The sequence below is a fragment of the Saccopteryx leptura genome, chromosome 1 (assembly GCF_036850995.1).
Source record: "Saccopteryx leptura isolate mSacLep1 chromosome 1, mSacLep1_pri_phased_curated, whole genome shotgun sequence".
NCBI lineage: Eukaryota > Metazoa > Chordata > Mammalia > Chiroptera > Emballonuridae > Saccopteryx > Saccopteryx leptura.
Genome location: NC_089503.1, coordinates 250,878,714 through 250,900,839, shown reverse-complemented (window position 1 = coordinate 250,900,839; position 22,126 = coordinate 250,878,714). Strand labels below are relative to the sequence as shown.

At 50.9% G+C, this 22,126-nt stretch overlaps 2 protein-coding genes across 5 annotated transcripts; both read right to left on the bottom strand.

Moving 5' to 3' along the window:
• Positions 1-2,563: 2,563 nt before the first annotated feature.
• On the bottom strand, positions 2,564-9,192 carry ELOF1 (elongation factor 1). 3 transcript variants are annotated; one of them, XM_066345417.1, is made up of 4 exons: positions 9,111-9,192; positions 3,707-3,840; positions 3,511-3,581; positions 2,564-3,215 (listed from the first exon to the last, which is right to left on the bottom strand). In XM_066345417.1, the coding sequence occupies exons 2-4, from the start codon at positions 3,820-3,822 to the stop codon at positions 3,151-3,153; spliced, it is 252 nt and encodes an 83-aa protein (XP_066201514.1). In that variant the 5' UTR covers positions 3,823-3,840; positions 9,111-9,192; the 3' UTR covers positions 2,564-3,150. The 3 variants fall into 3 exon arrangements, with proteins under 3 accessions (XP_066201514.1, XP_066201532.1, XP_066201523.1); XM_066345435.1 differs by lacking the exon at positions 9,111-9,192 and adding an exon at positions 8,903-9,104 and having other exon boundaries at positions 3,707-3,843; XM_066345426.1 differs by lacking the exon at positions 9,111-9,192 and adding an exon at positions 8,903-9,104.
• Positions 9,193-16,974: 7,782 nt separating this feature from the next.
• On the bottom strand, positions 16,975-20,476 carry ACP5 (acid phosphatase 5, tartrate resistant). Of its 2 annotated transcripts, none has more exons than XM_066345397.1 (6): positions 20,107-20,476; positions 18,981-19,071; positions 18,483-18,743; positions 18,182-18,309; positions 17,713-18,058; positions 16,975-17,350 (listed from the first exon to the last, which is right to left on the bottom strand). In XM_066345397.1, the coding sequence occupies exons 3-6, from the start codon at positions 18,741-18,743 to the stop codon at positions 17,099-17,101; spliced, it is 987 nt and encodes a 328-aa protein (XP_066201494.1). In that variant the 5' UTR covers positions 18,981-19,071; positions 20,107-20,476; the 3' UTR covers positions 16,975-17,098. The 2 variants fall into 2 exon arrangements, with proteins under 2 accessions (XP_066201494.1, XP_066201502.1); XM_066345405.1 differs by lacking the exon at positions 20,107-20,476 and adding an exon at positions 19,227-19,350.
• Between the last annotated feature and the right edge of the window lie 1,650 nt (positions 20,477-22,126).

Sequence of the window (22,126 nt, the reverse complement as noted above, 5' to 3'; positions counted from 1 at the left end):
CTTTGGGGGGTGGGGTGAGAGGGGACAGGGCAGTGGGCAAGGATGGGCATTTTGGGGGCCCAGGTCAATGGTCCTTTACCAACCGGCAGAGCAGTTAAGTAGCTGACTGGGGCGTGACTGCCTTGTGCACCGGCTCACTGCCCTCTCTTTAGGGGTGATTCTCTGGTCTCGTCTGCCATTCCAGGACCATAAAAGTCTGTGGACAGACCCCCCAGTATCCCTATGTTTTAGAAGGGACCCTGTTCTTCCGTGACATTGGCCCGTCACACCTCTTGCATGCTACCAACTGTCAGAGTTCCAAGGAAACAGTGCAGCCATGCAGGGGTCACAGAACAGCCTTCTCCCTGCCTTTGCCAGGGCAGAGGATGGGGCTGGAACAAGGGGATCTGCAGAGACAGACACCAGAAGCCCCTGGGGCCTCGTAAACTGGATTCCAGACGCTCTTGGCCTGGCTACTGTGAGTCCTGCTCCCTCAGGGCCAGCTGCGGAAGCTATGCTGAGGAGGATCCATGCCTGGCTCTGGGCCCTGCCTCCCTGGAAAACAGCACCATATTAGCACTGGGCCCGTGAGACTGGGGTGGGAGGGCCCTGGGTGCCAGAGGGCCAAGCCTCTCTTCCTTAGACCCCAGAGGCAACCCCACTCAGGCACATCTGCCACTCTGCCTGTGCCAGTGGCTCCTGTTTGGGCCAGGATATCTAACCTGGGACCCTGGAGGGAAGGTGGGACCACCAGGAAGGGGCATCTCAGGGCATCAAGAGAAATCCAAAGCACAGGTCCCCTGCTGCTCAGGCTCAAGAGGCGGAGTTGGACCTGCCCCAGGCTGCTGAGTGTCAGGACCCCTAAACCCATGAGGATACCATGCATAGCCCAGGAGCGCAACATCAGCCATGTTCAGGTACGTGCTTTCTCCAGCACTACCAAGCAATGAAAATTCTGACACTCTACCCAGAGTGTCAGATCCCACAGAATAAGGGCTCAGTCCTACAAGGTGTCCCTCCCCCACTTCAGCCCCCAGTTGCAAGTCTAGGTGCTTCTGACCAGCTGGCCATAGATTCTGTTTTCCCATGACCCTCTCCTCGGGTTAGATTTATCTACTAGGGTAAGCTCACAGAACTCAGAGAAACATTTTATCAGATTACGGGTTTATTACAGAATGATGTAACTCAGGAACAGCCAGATGGAAGAGCTGCACAGGGCCCGGCAGGGGGAAGGGGCGCAGAGCTGCCATGCCTTCTCCATGTGCACCACCCTCCTGATACCTCCATGTGTTCACCAACTTGGAAGCTCATCAAATCTATTTACTTCATATTTATCTCAGTGAGAGGAGGGGAGGCAGAGACAGACTCCTACATGTGCCCTGACCAACAGGGATCCACCCGGCAAGCCCACTAGAGGGTGATGCTCTGCCCATCTAGGGCCCTTGCTCTATGGCTCAACTGAGCTTTCTTTAGCGCCTGAGGTGGAGGCCACTGAGCCCTTTTCAGCGCCTGGGCCCAACTCGCTCCAATTGAGCAATGGCTGCAGGAGGGGGGGGAGAGTGAGAGAGAGAGAGAGAGAAGCGAGAGGGGGAACGGTGGAGAAGCAGACGGTCGCTTCTCCTATGTGCCCTGACTGGGAATCAAACCCGGGACATCTACATGCTGGGTCGACACTCTACCACTGAGCCACTGGTCAGGAGCTATTTATTTATTTAAAAAATTGAGCCTATTGGGGTGACATTAGCTAATAGAATTATTTAAGTTCTAGGATTTCATCAAATCTTGTTGAAGTATTTAGAAAGCTTAATCTGTAGTCTCCCCCTTCCTGGAGGTTGGTGGGTGTGGTTTTGAGTTCCCAGTCAGTAATCACTCGTTCTTTCTGATGACCAATCTTGGGTGACCACTCTGGAACTTCCAAGGGTTTTAGGAGCTGTGTGTCAGGAACAGGGACAAAGACCAGCATATACTGTACCACACTCCTGCACCTGGCACCGCCCACAGCCTTTGATACTTCTCACCAGCCCTGGACAAAGGTCCCTTTTGTGGACCGTTATTTTTCTCGAGAGACCTGTCCACCCCAGTCCCCACAAAACCAAGAGACATTCTCTCAGCCTGAACCCTGAATTGTAGAAGCCAGGTGTCCTGAGTTTAAGGACCTCTGGTGTGAGACCTTGGGCTCGAGAGCTCCCATTTCTGGCCTGTTTCCTCATCTGTGAACTGGGGCACCTGCCTCACAGGGTAAGGTAATGAAGGCAAGCCTGGGAGCAGTGACTGGCACAGGGTGGCCCTTGAACGTTAGTTCCTTCAGGCCAGGAAGCCTTCCCTGACCCCCACAGCCTACCCCACCCCACCCCACCCCAGGTTCTGTTGACCCTGTTTTTCAATGGGATTAATGCTTGCCCAAATGTTTGTGGCATCACTGGTGTTCCTTACACCCATCACTGGCCTGGTTTCACCCTGAATTGCTTGTCCAGTGGACAAGTGTTGGACAGTCTGAAGGACTGACCAAACTCCACTCCCACAGGCATGCCAGGTCAGTCTCCTTCTCCCCCTTCACTAAGCCCCCAGGAAATCAAAGAGCCAGAAGTTTGCATGGGCTGCTTTATTTAAGGGCTCATGACAGTTGTCCCAGACCCAGCCCCTCTCTCTTCTACAAAAGCAACTAAACATGAACCAGGGCCACCCCGCCAGGGCCCAGGTGAGGGATCTATGGTTTTAAATCCCAGGCCATAGTCCTTGGAAGGCAGAGGAGGGCTGGCAGCCCAGTTCAAATGGGCAAGTTGCTGGGGAGGTGGCTGAGGAGGCTGGAGAGTTCCGAGGTAATCTCTGGTGCCTGCCGTCACCCAGGGTGTCAGGACACTGGCCCCTGGAGAAGCCAGGACCCCAGAGCCAGGAGGGTCAGGGGCAGAAGGAGGGAGCAAGTCAAAGGCTTTTGGGGCCAAAGTTCAGGCCCCAGGGCCCAGCACCGCTCAACCTCAACCCCTGCCCATGAGCACACTGCCATGGCCACACTTGCAGCTACAAATTCACACCCACACCCTCTACACCCACACCCACACGGCTGCAAGGGCCCTGGACCCACACCCTGGACCTCAGGAATGTCTCTGGATTGGTACCCAGTGGGCCGGTCCACGGCAGCACGGCTGCCAAGGGGGTGGGTCTTCTGCACTGCTACTGATTGGCCGCCTCACAGGCGTCTATCCAATCGCTATACACGTCCACTGGTTCTGACAGATCTGAGCCGCTGAAGTCAAGGGCAACTGCTGGTATCGGGCCCCTTCCTGTACATACTTCTGCTGCTCATGCTGATGTCAGACAGACCCCTGCTCTGCACACTGCCACCCCATCTAAGCAAGCGTCTGGCACCCATTCCTCTGACCCATGCAGGGCACACAGCAGGGCCGGAGGTGCAGGGGCTGTGTTTTAGCCCCCTGCACTTGGCCAGATGCCCACAAGCAGCCGACATCGGGCAGGGCAGCCCTAAACCACCTCACCCCCAGCCCTGGATAAAGCCCAGCTTTTCAAGGATACATGTGATGGGCGTCTGGAATTCCTCTAGGCACACAGTACAAGAGATGACTCCGGTGTTACGGGCACGGTCCCTGGAGTGGGAGGAGACGGAGAGGCTGGTGAGCAAAGAGGCCCGTGTCTACGGGGGAGCCAGTTCCCAATTGAGGGTAGGGGTGGCCCCGTGAGGCCGGATCCCTGGCCCCCATTCCTCGCTCACATTTTCACGTCACAAGATTTCTCATGGTTGCAGAAGGGGCATGTGAATTGGGTCTCTAGGGTGCCTGTCATCTTCTTCTTTGGAGGTGGCTTCCGTTTTGACTTTCTGCGCCCCATGTTGGCAGGAGGGCAGACCTGCTGGGAGAGAGGGCCAGAAGTCAGTGACCCAGGGGACCCATGAGGCCCTCCACATGCTCTGGGAAGCAGGCCGGGAAGACAGGCTGGCTGGACCATGGTGAAGGGAGGACCTGCAGACAATCCCAGTGCACTCTAGGTAGTGGGTGGGAGCAGGTTCTGGATTTTAACCCTGGCCCCCTCACTTACTACAGACCTCAAGTAGGTTACTTAATCTCTGTGCCTCAGCTTCCTTATTTATAAAAGAGGTTGCTACCTCAGAGGGGCTGACATGACAAATTATAAGTGTCCCTTGACAAGAGAAGCAACTGCTCCTAAAATCACCAGCTCCTGAACACTTAGGCTCTGTTCAGGCTGGGACTGACCAGGTGGTGGCACAGTGGATAGAGCACTGGCCTGGAATGCAGAGGACCCAGGTTAGAAATCCTAAGATGGCCGGCTTGAGTGTGGGCTCACCAGCTTCAGTGTGGGGTTGCTGGCTTCAGTGTGGGATCATAGACATGACCCCATGGTCACTGGCTTGAGACCAAAGGTCACTGCTTGAAGCCCAATATCACTGGCTTCAGCAAGGGGTCACTGGCTCAGCTGGAGCCCTCTGGTCAAGGCACATATGAGAAAGCAGTCAATGAACAACTAAGGTACCGCAACGAAGAGTTGATGCTACTCATCTTTCTCCCTTTCTGTCTGTCTGTCCCTCTCTCTGTCTCTCTGGCTAAAAAAAAATTGTAAGTGCTTGAATAGTGTAGGTCCCATTTAGCGGCCACACCTACACAGGAAGCCACTGTTCCTTGTGAGGATGTCAGGAGGAACTTGCTGACAGGCCTGTGCCCAGGGCTGAGCAGAGCCTAAGTGTTCAGGAGCTGGTGATTTTAGGAGCAGCTGCTTCTCTTGTCAAGGGACATGCAAGTACCGTACAGGAGGAATGACACGCAAGGGATTTGAGAAGGCCTACACCAGGCTCCCTGGGCAGCCTCTCCACAGAGGGCTACTGCAGAGAAGTGTTTCGAGCAGTGAAACAGCTTGTGCAAGGCAGAGGGGGAGGTATCTGAGCACTGGGCCAGTGCTGGGAACCAGGCAGGTGGGGAGGGCAGGGTGAAGAGGGAGCGGGCAGGAGTGTTTCACATGTTTAGCTGAATCCTGAAGGCCATGGGAGAAAAACAACATAACTTTATATTAACAAGGGAGTGAGTACTACAGGGCAGTCTGAATAAAGATGAAATCAGAATGGGCCAGGCTGCTTGGGGTGGATGGATGGTAGTTGGCAAGACTGAGGAGACAAGTCAGTGGAGTGAGTGAGTACGGTGATAGTAAAAGTTCAGGAAGACTTCCAAGGTTGTGGTAGGCAACAGAGTTGGTAGGCAGGGGGAGAAAGTGGCATGACTCTCTGATATCCAATACAAAGAACAGTGTTGGGGAAAATGATGGGGTTCGGTGCCATTGGGACATTATGTCTTAGAGGCAGTGGCCACTGAGTACATCTCTGTGCCAGGTGCTGGGCTCAGGGCTCTGCGTTCACCAGTCCTGAACCTGCCAAGGAACTCCCCTTCCCTCTTGCACCCCAGTCACACTCTATCTGTCTCTCTCTTTCCACTGCTGGTTATAGCATCATTCCTCCATGACAGGGTGTGTGTGGAGGGTCAGCTGTCTGCCAGAAGAAAACCAGTTTCATTCATATTTAGCAATCACTTATGGGGTTTTTTTGTTTTGTTTTTTGTTTTTGTTTTGTATTTTTCCAAAGTGAGAAGCGGGGAGGCAGACAGACAGACTCCTGCATGTACCCCACCGGGATCCACCTGACATGCTCACCAGGGGGCGATGCTCTGCCCATCTGGGGCATTGCTCCGTTACAACCAGAGCCATTCTAGCACCTGAGGCGGAGGCCATGGAGCCATCCTCAGTGCCAGGCCAACTTTTGCTCCATTGGAGCTGCAGGAGGGGAAGAGAGAGATCAAGAGAAAGGAGAGGGGAAGGGTGGAGAAGCAGATGGGTACTTCTCCTGTGTGCCCTGACTGGGAATCAAACCTGGGACTTTCCCACTGTGGGCTAACCCTCTACCGCTGATCCAACCGGCCAGGGCCTAGCAATCACTTATGTAATATCCGCATTCTTTAAAAAAAACAAACACCTTTTTAAAATTAAAAAAAATAATAATTTTAGAGAAAGAGGAAGGGAAAGAGAGAAGAGAGAGAAAGACACTGGAACAATGATCTGTTCTTGCACAAGCCCTGACTGGGGATTGAACCAGTGACCCCTGCTGGTTTACATTAGTTTACATTCAATATTATTGGTTTCAGGAGTACGTGGTTAGACAATCATATACTTTACAAAGTGTTCTATCTTAACCTTTTTCACCCAATCCCCCAACCCTCTCCCCTCTGGCAACCATCAGTCTGTTCTCTGAATTTATGAGTCTATTTCTGTTTTGTTGGTTCATATTCCACATATAAGTGAGATCATATGCTATTTGTCTTTCTCTGACTTATTTCACTTAGCACAGTACTATCTAGGTCTATCCATGCTGTTACAGCATCCTCATTCCTTTTTTTTTTTTTTTACACAGAGACAGAGAGAGTCAGAGAGAGAAACAGACAGGGACAGACAGACAAGAACAGAGAGAGATGAGAAGCATCAATCATTAGTTTTTCGTTGCGAGACCTTAGTTGTTCATTGACTGCTTTCTCATATGTGCCTTGACCACAGGCCTTCAGCAGACCGAGTAACCCCTTGCTCAAGCAAGCGACCCTGGGTCCAAGCTGGTGAGCTTTGCTCAAACCAGATGAGCCCGCGCTCAAGCTGGCAACCTCGGGGTCTCGAACCTGGGTCCTCTGTATCCCAGTCTGATGCTCTGTCCACTGCGCCACCGCCTGGTCAGGCGCATCCTCATTCTTAATTGAGATGCTTCTAAGTCACTGAGTAAACAGGAGTCTGCAGAGGACACCCACAAGTCCCCAGGACCACCCATTTGGCCTTCCCTCCTTTGCCTTGGAAGAATGTCTGTGGTTCCCAAAAAACAATTTGTGTCCTGGATCCCAACATCACATTTTCTCTCTGTACTGGATCATTAACAAACACACTTGTTACTACCCTTCCCATTAAAACAAACAAACAAAATGAGGCCTGACTGTAGTGGTGCAGTAGATAAAATGACGACCTGGAACAGAGGTCACTGGTTCAAAACCCTGGGGCTGCCTGGTCAAGGTACACACAGGAGTTGATGCTTCTTGTCCCCCCTTCTCTCTTTCTCTCAAATGAATAAATAAAATCTTTTAAAAATAAAAACAAAAACAAACAAAACGAAACACCTAATTCTCTGCAGGCTTTTCTAGTAGAGCTGTCTGTAGTTACTATCTGTATTCCTTCCTATTCTCTCTCCACTACCTGCCCAATACTACTCCTCAGGGCACTAGACACACTGGTTCTCTCTTCCCGTCCTTCCCAATGGGTCCTCAGACTCCTGCACTCTCACACCCGACTCACTGGCAGCTCCTTTTACTCTCTGCTTTTGCTGCTGAGTTACCTCACCACTTCTCTAATGATATGAGTACACAAGCTCACCCCCCACCCCAAACTACACTCACCTCCATGAAGGTCTCACCCACCTCTGGGCTTCAAATGCCTCTTCTACACTGATGCCACCTTCCTTTCTGGTTTGAACCACAGACTACCAGTCTACCTGTCTTGGTCACACCTCCACTTGATGTCAACAAACATTTAAACATAACCTTTCAAAACCAAGCTCCTGACATCTCAATCTGCTCTATCTTAGTCTTCCCCATCTCAGCTGATGGCAAACCCATCTTTCCAAAAACCTTGGGAGTTGTCTTGATTTCTCTCTCTCTCTCTCTCTCACACAATCCTTTATCTGATCCTGATAATACTACTCCTCTAAAATACATTCAGAATCTGACCACTTCTCACCATATCCAGGGCCAGTACCCTGGTCTGAGTCTGCAGTCTTGGTAATCTCTGGCCTGGATTATCACAACAGCCTCATTAGTTTCCCTGCATCTTCAACCCATGCTTTAAATGTACATTCCATGAGGGTTGGGACTTGTCTTTTTTTTGTATGCTCAGAGCCAAGAATTATTCATGGCACAGAGCTGGCACTCAACAGATATTTACTGAGCAAATGAATGAAAAAATGCCAGGCCCACATTAAACCACAGTAATGCAGCAATCAAGGCAGCCAAGGTATCTATCTGCTCTTATGAAACTTATATTGTAGTGGATGAAGACAGACTCTTTAACAAATTAATAAGTGAAATCATTCCAAATATTGTTAAGTCCTATGTGGTTAATACCAGTGCTAGGTGAATGCTTCCTGAATAGGGCTACTTCAGATAAGGGCAGAGTGGCAAGGACTCTCTGGGTAAGTCATTTAAGCCGAGGCCTGAATGATGAGAGAAGGCACCATGCAAGGTAGTCTAGGCAGAGGGAACAGCAACGGCAAAGGTTGTGAGGCCGAAGCTTATTTTGAGAAAGAGAAAGATGACTGGTACAGCTGAAGCTCAGTGAACAATGGGGATAGTTATGAGAAGAGACAGAAGAAGTAAGCTACAGCCAGACCCTACAAGACCTTGCAGGTTTTAGTAAGATGTGGTCAGTTCTGTAGCCCATGCTCTCACCTGCCAGGGCAGTTTTATCCCAAAGCCCGGCCCTGGGATAAGGGCCTGAGGTGAGCCTCAGATCCCCCACCCCAGAATATCAGTTTTGAGGAGGTGAAGGGACAGGGCATGATTTACCCACTGCTGAAGCCCCAGAACGCATACTGCCTGGCATGGGTTAAGCGCGCAGTAACTATTTGTTCAATAAATAAATGAGTCCCCTGAATCAGAAGCTACAGATGGGTCCTAAAGTCTCATTTTACCCTGTGACTACAATACCCCTCCCCCACCCCAGATTAGGGGGCTAGCTTGTCCATAAAAGCCCTAGAGGTCCCGGCCTGTTCTTCGATGAGGAAGGCATAAATACAAATACGCCAAGGGAGGGATGGAAGAGGGGTCGGCGCCCGATATTGTCGTAACTCAAGAGGTGGAGGGGTGAGCCGTCCCTACAGGCTCACCAAGGCTTCGGCGTCGCCTCCTACTGGTAGAAATCAGGCCTTCAAGGAGCCGTGTTTAGGCGGCTGCGACCCGGGGGAGTCAAGTTCCCTCACGGGCCACCCTCCAAACCCGGGGTCCTTGACGCCTCCATCAGGACCCCGTAAGCAGCCCCGGGTCGAAGAACACCCAGCCCTTACGATTCCAACACCCTCCCGCGCGAACCGTCACCTGCAGTCGCCCTGCCTTGTTGCAACAGCCTCGTTCACCCGGGAGACAGTGACTTCCGGCTCTCAGCGGAAGCGGAACTCCTTTCCCTCCCCTCATGTCCCGCCTACCCGCCACCCGGGCGGCCCAGTGAGCAGAACCCGCCTCCTCCATCTCTGCACTCATGCGTACTCTCATTCCGCGGAGGGGCGGGATAGGTGTGTGTGTGCGTGCCGGAGGGATGAGTGTGTGTGTGCGCGTGTGTGCCGAAGGGATGGGTGTGTGTGTGTGCGTGTGCGTGTGTGCCGGAGGGATGGGTGTGTGTGTGTGCGTGTGCGTGTGTGCCGGAGGGATGGGTGTGTGTGTGTGTGTGTGCGTGTGTGCCGGAGGGATGTGTGTGTGTGTGTATGTGTGTGTGTGCGTGCGTGCCGGAGGGATGGGTGTGTGTGTGTGCATGTGCGCCGAAGGGATGGGGGTGTGTGTGTGTGTGTGTGTGCGTGTGTGCCGGAGGGATGTGTGTGTGTGTGTGTGTGTGTGTGCGCGCGCGCGCGTGTGTGCCGGAGGGATGGGTGTGTGTGTGTGTGTGTGTGTGTGTGTGTGTGTGTGTGTGCCGGAGGGATGGGTGTGTGTGTGTCGGGGTTCTGTAATGCTCCTGCGCGAGGGTTTGAGCGCGTTTGATTCTGGCAGTGCACGCGGTTAATGCTCAGGGGTGGTATTTCTTGCGTTTCAGGGGCGGTATTTCTTGCGTTTCAGGGGCGGTGGTTAGGGACAGCCTAGAGCTGGAAAGGCATCCTTGTGTTTGGTCGCATCATCTTCCTAGGGATGTCTCATTTGTCTTTCCTGATTCAAGCCCGAGCCCCTCGCAGCACACCCAGATCTCCCCAAACCCAGATCTCCCCAATATGGGACACATGAAAATATCCCGGTGCTAAGGAATTGCAAATACTATGGCTGTATCAGGGTGAGGGGGAAACTTTGACAAGAACCTGCATATCTTACTACAATTCAACGTTTGGTCACTGGTGATCTTGATAAGAGCTGTTTAATTTATTATGGTATTAAGAAAGTTCTTGGAAAAGAACTTGTAATGAGATGTGAGTTAAATAGACCTATCTCCAAGATTTCCACTAGGGGGCAGTGTGGGACAGTGTTCCCCTTGGAAGTGCCTTTCTGGAAGACGACCCCTTCTCAGTGCTAGTGACACATACGGGATGCGATCAATGAACGTTGCCTTGCAATTTGCTATTTCCACTTAATAGTCAATATACATACAGAGAACTCTTGTCTTTAGTAGCTACACAATTCATAGTGCGACTCTGCCATGGTATAAGGGCAATCCTCTATTTGCTGAAGATTGCCAGGTTAGTTCTTGCTTCCTTCCCTTCCTTCACAGCTTTATTGAGATATAATCGAAAGACAATAAACTGCATAAATTACAAAATTTTATGTCTTGATATATGCATATATCCGTGAAACTATCACCCACCACCATCAAGACAGTGAATGGGGCCTGACCAGGCGGTGGTGCAGTGGATAAAGCGTCTAACTGGGACGGAACTGGGACACGTAGGACCCAGATTAGAAACCTCGAGATCACTGACTTGAGCGCGGGTTCACCAGCTTAAGCGCAGGGTCTCCAGCTTGAGCGTGGGATCATAGACATGACCCCATGGTCACTGGCTTGAACCTAAGGTCGCTGGCTTGAGCAAAGGGTCACTAGCTCTGCTGTAGCCCCGCCCCCCTCAAGGCACATAGGAGAAAGAAGTCAATGAACACTAAGGTGCCGCAACAAAGAATTGATACTTCTCATCTCTCCCTTTCTTTCTGTCCCTATCTGTCCCTCTCTCTGTCTCTGTCACACACACACCCACACACAAAAAGACAGTGAATGTTTCCATCACCCCAAGTCTCCTCCTATTCTCTTTTTTGTAATTTAATTTAATTTTTTTTAATATTTATTATTATTTTTTTGTATTTTTCTGAAGTTGGAAATGGGGAGGCTGTCAGACAGACTCCCGCATGCGCCCGACTGGGATCCACCCGGCATGCCCACCAGGGGGCGATGCTCTGCCCATCTGGGGCATTGCTCTGTTGCAACCAGAGCCATTCTAGCGCCTGAGGCAGAGGCCACAGAGCCATCCTCAGCGCTTGGGCAACTTTGCTCCAGTGGAGCCTTGGCTGCAGGAGGGGAAGAGAGAGAGGAAGGAGAGGGGGAGGGGTGGAGAAGCAGATGGGCGCTTCTCCTGTGTGCCTTGGTGGGAATCGAATCCGGGACTCCTGCATGCCGGGCCGATGCTCTACCACTGAGCCAACCGGCCAGGGCCATATTTCTCTTTTTTTAAAAAAAAAAAAAGTTTATTGATTGATTTTACAGAGAGAGGAGGTAGGGGGAGCGAGAAACATCAACTCATAGTTGCTTCACTTTAATTGTTCTTTGCTTGCTGTATGTGCCTTGACTGAGCAAACCCAGAGTTTTGAACCCTGACCTCAGCATTCCAGGTTGATACTCTATCTACTGTGCCACCACAGGTTAGGCTCCTCCTGTCTTTATAGTCAGTTCCTTCCCTGTCCCCAGCCCCTGGCACCAAATGATCTGTTTTTAGTTACTGTAGCTTTGTTTTTTTCAGAAAGTCACATAAACAGAATAATACAACATGTAGTCTTTTGAGTTTGGCTTCTCTTACTCAGCTTATTACCTTCGAGTCCACGTTGTGTTTATCAGTATTTTGTTCCTTTTTATTGTTGAGTTGTATTTCATTATGAGGCTATACCAACTTTCAGGTACAGGTGGTCCTTGGGTTATGACAGTTTCAGTCTCGACACACCATGTTTCGAGTTTATGATGCTCACTTCCATAAAATTAAAGAAATTGATATGTGAGTGTTTCGGTTTATGCCATTAACATTGTACTTATGGACTGTGTGGGCGAACTAGTTTGGTTGCACCTGGTGGGAGAATACACAATAACGTGGTATGTTTGCGTTTTTATGTTCTAGATTATGATTTTACAACTGTGTTAGGATAGGTAAGTGACTTAATCTAGGGTGTGTTTCGACTTACACCAAAATTTGGGTTATGTCACTGTCGTAGGAACGGAACTGTGTCGTAACCTGAGGATCCCCTGTATTGATGGACATTTGAGTTTTTTCTAGTTTTGGGATAATGATGAAAAGAGTTACTATGAACCATCTTATTCAAATCTTTGTGGGGACACTCACTTTCATCTACTCTTTTATTTTTACACTGAAATATGTGAACCCTCTGGAATTTATTCTTGTATACGGTAGTAAGTATGATTCAGGCTGTCTTCTGGGCAAATCAACAAGACAAATTATACCTTTTCTGTGAAATTGTAATACCACCTCAGCCTACATCACATTCTCATGTGTTCTTCAGTTTCTTTTCTTTTTAAAAAATTTTAAAACATTTTATTCATTTTTTTTTTAGAGAGAAGAGGGGGAGGAGCAGGAAGCATCAACTCCCATATGTGCCTTGACCAGGCAAGCCCAGGGTTTCTAACAGGCGACCTCAGTGTTTCAGGTCAATGCTTTATCTACCCGTGCTACAGAAATGTATAAAAGAAAGACTCTTAGCATAAGTAACTTTTAGCAGAACTTACTTTCTCTAAAACAAAGAGACTTGTAGCAGAACTTACTTTTTCTAAAGACTTCCTATCCCTGGCCTTGGGCTGGTTCTGCGAGGTTGCAGGTGTTCCCAGAATGTTTCTCCCTGAATTAATCCTATAGATAAGCACTGTAAGAGAGCTTGTTTCACTGCTTTGTTCCACTGCTAGGCTTCCCCTCCTCCCCATCCCCCAATCAGCCAGTAATTCTGTCTTTAAAAGCTAACTTCAAACTATGTTAGGGTCGCATGATTTGAATGACTTAGGTCTCCCTGAGGTCATGGCTTTAAAATAAAGACTCCTTAATTGGGCTACTTAGTTGTGTGACAGATCGTCTGCTTCTCGCTGTTCCGATACAACACCACCACAGGTCAGGCTTCAGATTTTATATGTACTGATTTTAGAGAGAGGGAGCAAGATTGTAGTTGCTTCTTCTAGTTATTCATTGATTGCTTCTTGTATGAGCCTTGACTGGGCAATCCTGGGGGCCTTGAACTGGTGACCTCAGCATTCCAGGCTGACACTCTATTTATTGTGCCACCAGGCCAGGCATCTTTTTATTTTATTTTATTTTATTTTATTTTATTTTATTTTATTTTATTTTATTTTATTTTATTTTATTTTATTTGACAAAGAAACAAATAAGGAGAGAGAGAGGGAGGAGAGATGAGAAGCATCCACTTGTAGTGGCTTTACATTAGTTGTTTATCGGTTGCTTCTCTTACCTACTTTGATTCCAAGAGTTCCAGCTAAGCCAGTGACTCCTTGCTCAAGCTGGCGACTCCGCGATCAAGCTGGCAAACCTGCACTCAAGCCAATGAGCCTGTGCTCTAGCCAGTGACCACAGGGTTTCAGCGTCCTGAGTTGATGTTCTACCAACTGTGCCAGCAGTGGTCAGGCTTGAGTTTCTTTATGGGTTCCCCCTGGATGTTTTCCTGGAACCAGTGTCGTGCTGTTTTGATGACAGTGCATTTTTTTTTTTTTTTTGTATTTTTCTGAAGATGGAAACGGGGAGAGACAGTCAGACAGACTCCCTCATGCCCCCGACCGGGATCCACCCGGCACGCCCACCAGGGGGCGACGCTCTGTCCACCAGGGGGCGATGCTCTGCCCCTCCAGGGCGTCATTCTGTTGCGACCAGAGCCACTCTAGCGCCTGGGGCAGAGGCCAAGGAGCCATCCCCAGCGCTCGGGCCATCTTTGCTCCAATGGAGCCTCGCTGCGGGAGGGGAAGAGAGAGACAGAGAGGAAGGAGAGGGGGAGGGGTGGAGAAGCAGATGGGCGCTTCTCCTGTGTGCCCTGGCCAGGAATCGAACCCAGGACTTCTGCACACCAGGCCAACGCTCTACCACTGAGCCAACCGGCCAGGGCCATGACAGTGCATTTTGCTGTTTGGTAAGGCAGGTCTCTCACCTTCTTACTCATCATTGTTGGCCTTGGAAGCTGGTGAGGAGGTGGGTGTGGCTTGACTCTCCAGAGGCAACCTGCTTGCTGCTTGAGGGTGCTCGTGCCTGTTCCAGCATTCGCTGTGAAGAATGGACATGATAATGTCTGTGATGACTGATTCAGAGGTGGTGGTTTGGGAAGAGTGAGGAGATGAGTCCCTGTGCCAGGCCTTGAAGAACTCTGTCATCTTGTCCCTTGCAGTTTAGAAGGCATCTAACAATGGTTGTGTGCTAGTTGGCATTGTTCCCCAAGCTGGACAGAAGCACTCTGAGAGCAAATGTATACCCTGCCTTAATCTTTTTGGTGCTCCTGTGTCCCCAGCTATCTGGCACAGACTTGGTCCTCGGTGCTCGGTAGAAGTGCTTGGTCGTTGTGGAGGAGGGGGCCAATCCCATCCTGCCCCTCGTTCCCTGTGTCAGCTTTGATGTGTCACTTCTTTCCAAGCTCCAGGTCCTGTGAACTGGGACTTTGGACTAATTCCATGCTTTGGGCTCTGTGAATGGGGACAGTGGGCTGACCTCTGATTCAGACCCCTTCCTGCCCAGAGCCTCTGAGTCAGTGGGAAGAGACAGGGTGGCTGTGAGCTGTCCCGACTGTCGCGGTTAAGATTGAGAGTCTGCCACTTCCTGAGCATGACTTTGGCCACTTAATCTGTTCAATTTCTGTAATGGCCTTTGAGAAGCAAGGTTGATTATGGCCAGGATTAGGGCTGATAAGTGTTTTTTTGGCATCGAGTTTGGCTGGTTGTAATGCCAGCCAGGTATATATATATGTCAGTTGGAACTCAGGGCTGGTCTTTGGGTAAAATCACTCTGCTGAATTTATTGTAGCAGCAATCTATGCACCTTGTAACAAATTCTCTAAAGTAGCAAGTGGAATGGAAGGTGCCCCTCCACCAAGTTCCTCTTCAGCAGTAACTAACCTCAGTTACATTGTGTCCAGGCTATTTTGTCTCGCTCAGCTGGGCTGGCAGTCCCGCCCCGGAGCAGCTGAAGTGGCGGTTGGGGGTGGGCCAAGGGAGAGGTTTCTGTGACTAGCTGGTGCCAGATGGCTCAGGCTGTCTGTGGGTGGGGGTTACTGAACTCTCCCCAGAGGAAACTGGGCTCCTCTGCAGCATTCAGCTTGGCACACACTTTCTGCTTTCAGCATTCATCTTAAGAAACAGGCCCTGAAATGAGTCTGGAAGTTTTCTTACATAATTTGCATGGATGTACAAAAGTATGGGTCCAGGAATGCCCACTATGTTGATAAAAGGGAAAGGTTGGAGATTTCAGTGGACCCCAGCTGGTGATATAGTTGGAAGCTTGGTGGCTGTTGATAAGAACAGCCCTCTTGCTCTTAAGCACGGACCTGGTTTATCCTACAAACATTATCTGCCTGTGTACGAAACAGGGATAGGGTCGTTCACTGCAGTGTGTTTTGAGTATAGCAGAATTATTGGAGGCAATACTGACAACCCTTAAGAGATGGCTGGTTAGATAGGCAGTGGGTCAGGCACACGGTGGGGCCTCTGTAGCTGCAGAAAGAGCCAGAAGCCAATGAGAGTTAATGGTATAACAGCAGGAACAGGAAAGTACGAAGAGCACCTTTGGGGGTGTGGGGCATGCTTATATTTTAATGGTGGTAGGGGTTTGTCAGTGTGTGTCTTTGTCAAAACCTATGGAACTGTACGTTTTATATGTGTCAATTACATATAAATGAAGTTGGTTGGGGAAAAAAAAGGTGCAGATAAGTGAGAAGGAAGAAGAAAACCATTCATGTTTGCTTTTATGTGCATAGAGAAATACTGGAAGGAAACAAAACATCTATAAAGTTATTTATTTTTAGGAGATGGGGAGGAAAAGATAAGGAGAGGGTGAAAGACTTCACCTTGCTATAAACTTTAGATTTTCAAGCCATGTGACAATATTAGCAATTCTATGTTGAAATTAACAAAATGAGTGTTTTGTTATAAACAGTTGAGTTGTGGTTATGTAGAAAGAACAGGTGCAGAACTGTGTGGCTATTGTGTTACTTTGTATAAAGAAGGGATTTTTTTTCTAAGTGAGAAGAGGGGAGACAGAGAGACAGATTCCTGCATGTCCCCCAACCGGGATCCACCCAGCAAACCCCCCATGGGATGATGCTCTGCCTATCTGGGGTCGTTGCTCCATTGTTCAGCAACCAAGCTATTCTAGAGCCTGAAGCAAGGCCATGGAGCCATCCTCAGTGCCCAGGGCCAATTTGCTGCAGGAGAGGAAGAGAGAGATAGAGAGAGAGAAGGGACAAGAGTAGGGGTGGAGAAGCAGATGGTCGCTTCTCCTGTGTGTGCAGACTGGGAATTGAACCTGGGACATCCATATGCCAGGCTGATGCTCTACTGCTGAGCCAGCTGTCCAGGGCTGGGATTATTTTTTAAAGTATTGCTTTTATTTTTTTATTTTTAAATTGAATTTGACATTAATAAAATTATATAGGTTTCTGGGATACAATTCTATAATACATCATCTGTATATTATATCGTGTGTTCACCACCCCATGTTAAGTCTCCTTCCATCACCAAAGAAAGGAGACTTTTATGATAGAGGCATCAGTTTTGGAAGGAAAGAAAATGATGGTTGTTGTTGTCCCTACGGAGATGGGCTGGGCACGGAAGGCTTTTGTGTTGTACCCTTTTCTGTTTGGTCTTTAGTTAAAATCGCACCAATGTATGGGGCAGTGGTTGTGGATGGGATTAAGAGATGGAGGTGCAGGCCAGCAAGGTGGGGAGCCAGAAACTCTAGAACCCAAGTGATGCAACTCTCCAGAGAGATGAAGAAAGGGACACTTGTGACACTTGCAGTCTTGCATCTATCCTTTTATTGAATGTTTGGCAGTGACAGAAGGATGTCAGGTTTAAGAGCATGAGAAGGCCTGCCAAGAAGTAGGGGTCCTGGTGGCAAGGAAGCCCCTCTGCCCCAGGCCCCTCACAAGTGCTCAAGCCTGTCTCGTCTTGGCAGCTTGGTCTTGAAGAGGGACTTGCCGGAGGCCTCAATGTAAGTGACACTCATCTCTTTGGGGCTGATTTCCATATAGGTGAAGCCACCCAGTGAGTTCTCAACCCCATAGTGGAAGCGCAGGTAGCCACTGGGAACCTTGCGAACATGCCTCTTCGAGGGGTCCATGAAGTTCCCAGCCCCGCTCAGTACGTAGCCAATGCCATTCTCATCCTGAAGGTACTGTGGATGGAGGACTCAGGGTCACTGGAGCCCCCAGCCCCTCAGTGAGGTTGACCATGGGCTTTGTGCCCACATGCCTTGAGCCCAAGGTCTCGAGTCACCTTGGGCAAGGAATGTAAACCCCTTTGGGCTTCAGTGTTCCCACCTGTAGGAGTGTATTGATCCTACTTCACAAGTCTGCACCGAGTGAGCTATTGTAACTGGTAGCTATTATGATGGCTTTTAGGGAACTTTGGGTTGTTTTCCTGGTTAAAGAGCATAGAGTTTGGGGGACAGTGACATTGGCCCGGGGTGCCACCATCTGCATCAACCAGGGTGGGGACTCCTTACCTGTCTCCCTACCCCACTTGCAGGTACCTTACCTGTAGGTTGTGGTCGTGACCACACAGGTAGGCGGTGACCTTGTACATGGCCAGCAGTGGCAGCAGTTGACGGACTAGACAGTGGGTGGGCCCGTGTTCGGCAATGGACCACACTGGGTAGTGACCAGCTACCAGCACGTAGTCCTCCTTGGCCGCTGCTAGCTGCTTCTTGAGCCAGGACAGCTGTGTACGGGCCATCTTTGGGTCACGAGGCCTCTGTGGCTGCTGGCTGAGGAAGTCATCTGAGTTGCCACACAGTGTCACTGTGTCCAGCATGAAGATGGCTATGGTCACATTGGACCGTGGGATCTTGAAACGCAGACGGTAATAAGGGCTGGGGAAGTTCCTGTGGGGGGAATAGAGATGGTGGGCACCATGTTGGGCAGAGAGGCCCTAGGGTTCAGCTCAGGCCAATGGGCCCCTCTATCTACCTGAGCAAGGATTGGGGATGGGTGGGGTGCTGGCTTACCAGCGCTTAGAGATCCTGGAGTAGGCGATCTGAGCTGACAGGTTGCCTAGATGGTCATGGTTGCCACCCAGCACGTACCATGGCACGTTGCGGAGGGAGGGGGCAGAGAACACATCTTCAAAGGTCTCCTGCAGCAGACAGAAAGAGCACCCACACCCCGAGGTCAAGCAGCCACCAGGACAAGAGAGATGCTGAGTGCTCTAGGTCCCCACAAGTGAGTGTCAGTTTCTCTCTGCCTTCTTCAGTCAAAAGGAGAATGGTTTCTCCACATGTCCCCCACCCCCACTCCAGCTGCACACACCTGGAACCTTTTGTCGTTGGCATCTTGCACACCAGTGAAGTAGAAATTATCCCCCAGTGACAGGATGAAGTCTGTGCCTAAGATTTTTGCAGTTCTGGCAATCTCCTTGGCGTTGGCTGTTTCCCGGGCTGTGTAGAATGGGGCATTGGGGACTCCTCCCCAGTCACCCACAGCCACAAAGCGCAGAACGGGGGCAGTGCAGTCAGCCAGGGGGAGCACCAGTGAGGTTTGCAAGAAGAGCAGCACTGTCCTTGTGAACATCTGGGAGGGGAGAGACAAGCATCTGGGAGCCTGGGGCTGAAGTGTGGCAGCAGGCTCTTGAGACACCCAGTTGCCCTGCTCTGGCCCAGTGGGAAATCCCAGGGGTGCCCTAGTTTCCAGGACTTCAGGGCAAAGTCGGCTGGGAGGGTGAGTGGGTGGGTGGGGTCCAGTCAGGGACCAGGAAGGGTGACCATGCAGGTTCATTCTGCCCTCCCTCATCCTGAACCCAACACTTACCCTGGTGGAGGCACAAGCCAGTCAGCTGGGTGCTCCAAGAGGCAGGTGAGTTACAGGGCAGAACTGGCAAGGGTCCCCGAGCCTTTATTCTCTGGGGCGGAAATGGATCATTAGTGAGGATGATGCAGTTTCTCCAGGGACTGTTCCAGAAGCCCTCCCCTTGGGTCATGTGAACCTTGGAGTTCCCCAGACATGGACAATGGCCTGGGGGCAGGAAGGGGGTCTGGAATACAAGTGTAGCCCCACCTACTACACAGCCTCTGTCCCATGAGCTTGTTTGTGTGGTGCTGGGGTGCCGTCATCTGCATGTGCTGGTTGTGCCCCAGCCAGACACGTCGTGTATGTCTGTATTCTCTCAGGACGTGTTTGTTTGCCTGTGTGGGTGTGTCTGAGCTGCTTTCCTTGTGTGTCCAAGCATGCCTATCTGGGTCACATGTCTGCTGTGTGCCTGGTGTCCCCATAGAGTGTACACTGAGCCAGCGAGGCCCATGTGTCTGTGATGTGGGCCTGAATTCTCTGCTGAAATTGTGTGGGATGGTGACTTGGGTTTCCTTGTTTTGTTCCTGGGTTATGTTGTGTGTCTATACTGTGTCTCTAATGTGAGTTGTACGTATGGTGTGTGTGGTGTGTTTGACAACATCTGAGTAGGTGTCCAAGGGTCACCCCTCCCCCAAACAGGGTCCAGGAAGTCCTGCCCACATCTTCCTCTCCTCCCCACCCCCATTCCTGCAGGAGGAACCCAGGCAGAAGGCAGCTGATGACACTAGCATGTGACCACAGACTTTTGACCCTCACACCGTCAGCAGCAGCCTTTGCACTCTCAAAGTAACCGCAGCCTCTGAGGGTACGGGAGCAGTTGCCTGGGCTCTGGGGCCCCTGCGCGACCTGCCCCTCACCTCCCGGCCTCCCTCCTCCCGCCTGACTAGTCCCCTGCACACTCACGCTGGTCCCTGCATTCCATGCCAGGGTGGACAGGGAACCCTCATTCAACGCCTGGGTCACCCAGCACGGGCTTGGCCGTCCCTCGTCGCAGCCCCAGTAAAACAGGAAGTGGGTCACGAGAACGGGGGAGACCCCCTCCCATGGGAGGCGGCCATAGCGTCTACCCTCGCAGGGCCGGTCTCACCTGCGGCTGGCGGAGGCCCGGAGTCAGGTCAACCCCTTGGACCGGGGGAGTCGGGCTGCAGAAGTGCGCGGCGCTCGCAGTTGGGGGCTGCCCCACTTTCAGGAGGCAGCGCCCCCCTCGCCTGCTGGCGGACCCCGGGCCAGCCCAGGTGGGTGACCTCTGGGGCCCGGCCCTTCCCACCTGGCCCGGCTGGCCACGCCCCGGAATCCTGCTCCGCCCCCCGCGCCCCCGCGCCTCCCGGCCTTCGGGCGCCCGCGGAGCAGCGGTAAAACTCATAAGCACCTCAGAGGGCGGCCCCTACTCGACACCTGGGGCCCGGGTCGGGCAGCTTGGGGCACCCGACTGCCTTCCCTTTCCCTCACGGAGGCCCGGAGTCACCACCTCCCTTTACACTCGGGGCGGCCCAGCGCTGATCCGGCTGTAGGTGGGCCTCACCCTATAGTGAGGAAGTCTCGTCTTCAGCCTCAGTCTACTGGTCTTTAAAATGGGTGTGAAGGCAAAAGAGATCTTTCGTACAGAGAATTCCAAATCATGTAAGTTGAATGTGCTCTCCAGGAGCTAGAACTCAACCCTTCCAGCAGCCCCTTTTGAGTGTGGGCAGGGCCCAAAGAGTTATCAATTATCAGCCAATGAGTAAAGTACTGAAAAGCAAAAGCTGAAAACTTGACAGTGGAGACACCTGGCAGACCCCTCTTAACCAGGTGGTCCTGGCTCACATCATAGCGTAAATCTGCTTGATATCTCGTGGCCCTGATATAATGTAGTGCGAAGGGAACTCAACTCTGTGGGCTTCTTCCAGCAACTGGCAACCACGGGCTAATGATGAGAACAATACTAGATATACCCGAATTGAGGGATATCCTACAGAAGACCTGACCAGTACTCTGCAAAAATGTCCCAATTGTGAAAAAAAAATTTGAGGACCTGTCACAGAGTGGATGCCACTGGCAGATATGAGGACACCATGAAATGTGAGATCCTGGGCCTAAAAGGGGGCCTTGGTGCAAAAACTGGCGACATCCAAATAAAGCTTGTAGTTTCGTGGTTTGTAACACAACTGAGAAACGTAATTTCTTAGTACAGTGTAGTTACAGGTGGATCACAGTTCTAGAAGATACTAGATACAGGAGAAACAGTAAGGAGTATACTGTAGCTCTTTGCACGACATTTTATGCAGCTTTTCTGTAAATCTGAAACATTCCAAATTGAAACAATTTACTTGGAAAATGGGTGTAATCCAAGAAACTGAAAGATTTTTGTTTGTTTGTTTGTTTTTGTATTTTTCTGAAGCTGTAAATGGGGAGGCAGTCAGACTCCCGCATGCGCCCGACTGGGATCCACCCGGCACGCCCACCAGGGGGCGATGCTCTGCCCATCTGAGGCGTCGCTCTGTTGCGACCAAAGCCACTCTAGCGCCTGGGACAGAGGCCAAGGAGCCATCCCCAGCGACCGGGCCATCTTTTGCTCCAATGGAGCCTCGGCTGCGGGAGGGGAAGAGAGAGAGAGGAAGGAGAGGGGAAAGGGTGGAGAAGCAGATGGGCGCAGAGGAATCAAACCCGGGACTTCCGCCCGCCAGGCCGACGCTCTACCACTGAGCCAACCGGCCAGGGCTGAAAGATGTTTTCAACAAGTATTGAGCACCCACGGTTTGCCCAGTGCTGGCTGACACCGCAGTGAAGAAGACAGACAGGAAAACCCACCCTGCTGGGCTGCCATGCTAGAGAAATTTACATGCTAGCTGTTAATTACTCTCCTTTCTTTGAGGGTGAGGTGGGGCATTCCCCTTCCATTTTATAATTTATGTACTGTTTGGAGTTTTGCTTAAAAAGCCCTGTTGGTTATTTTGCCAGCAGAACAAATATAGACTTCCTTTTAACATATCTGTAGTCAAAGGTAAACACAGGAACCAGACCTCCCTCCAGACTCAAGGCAGTGGGTTGTTTTTGGGGAGACAGGTAGGAGAATAGAATTGGAGCTCAGAACAAAGGGGGCTGGGAAAGGGGCTTCAACTTCATCCTTA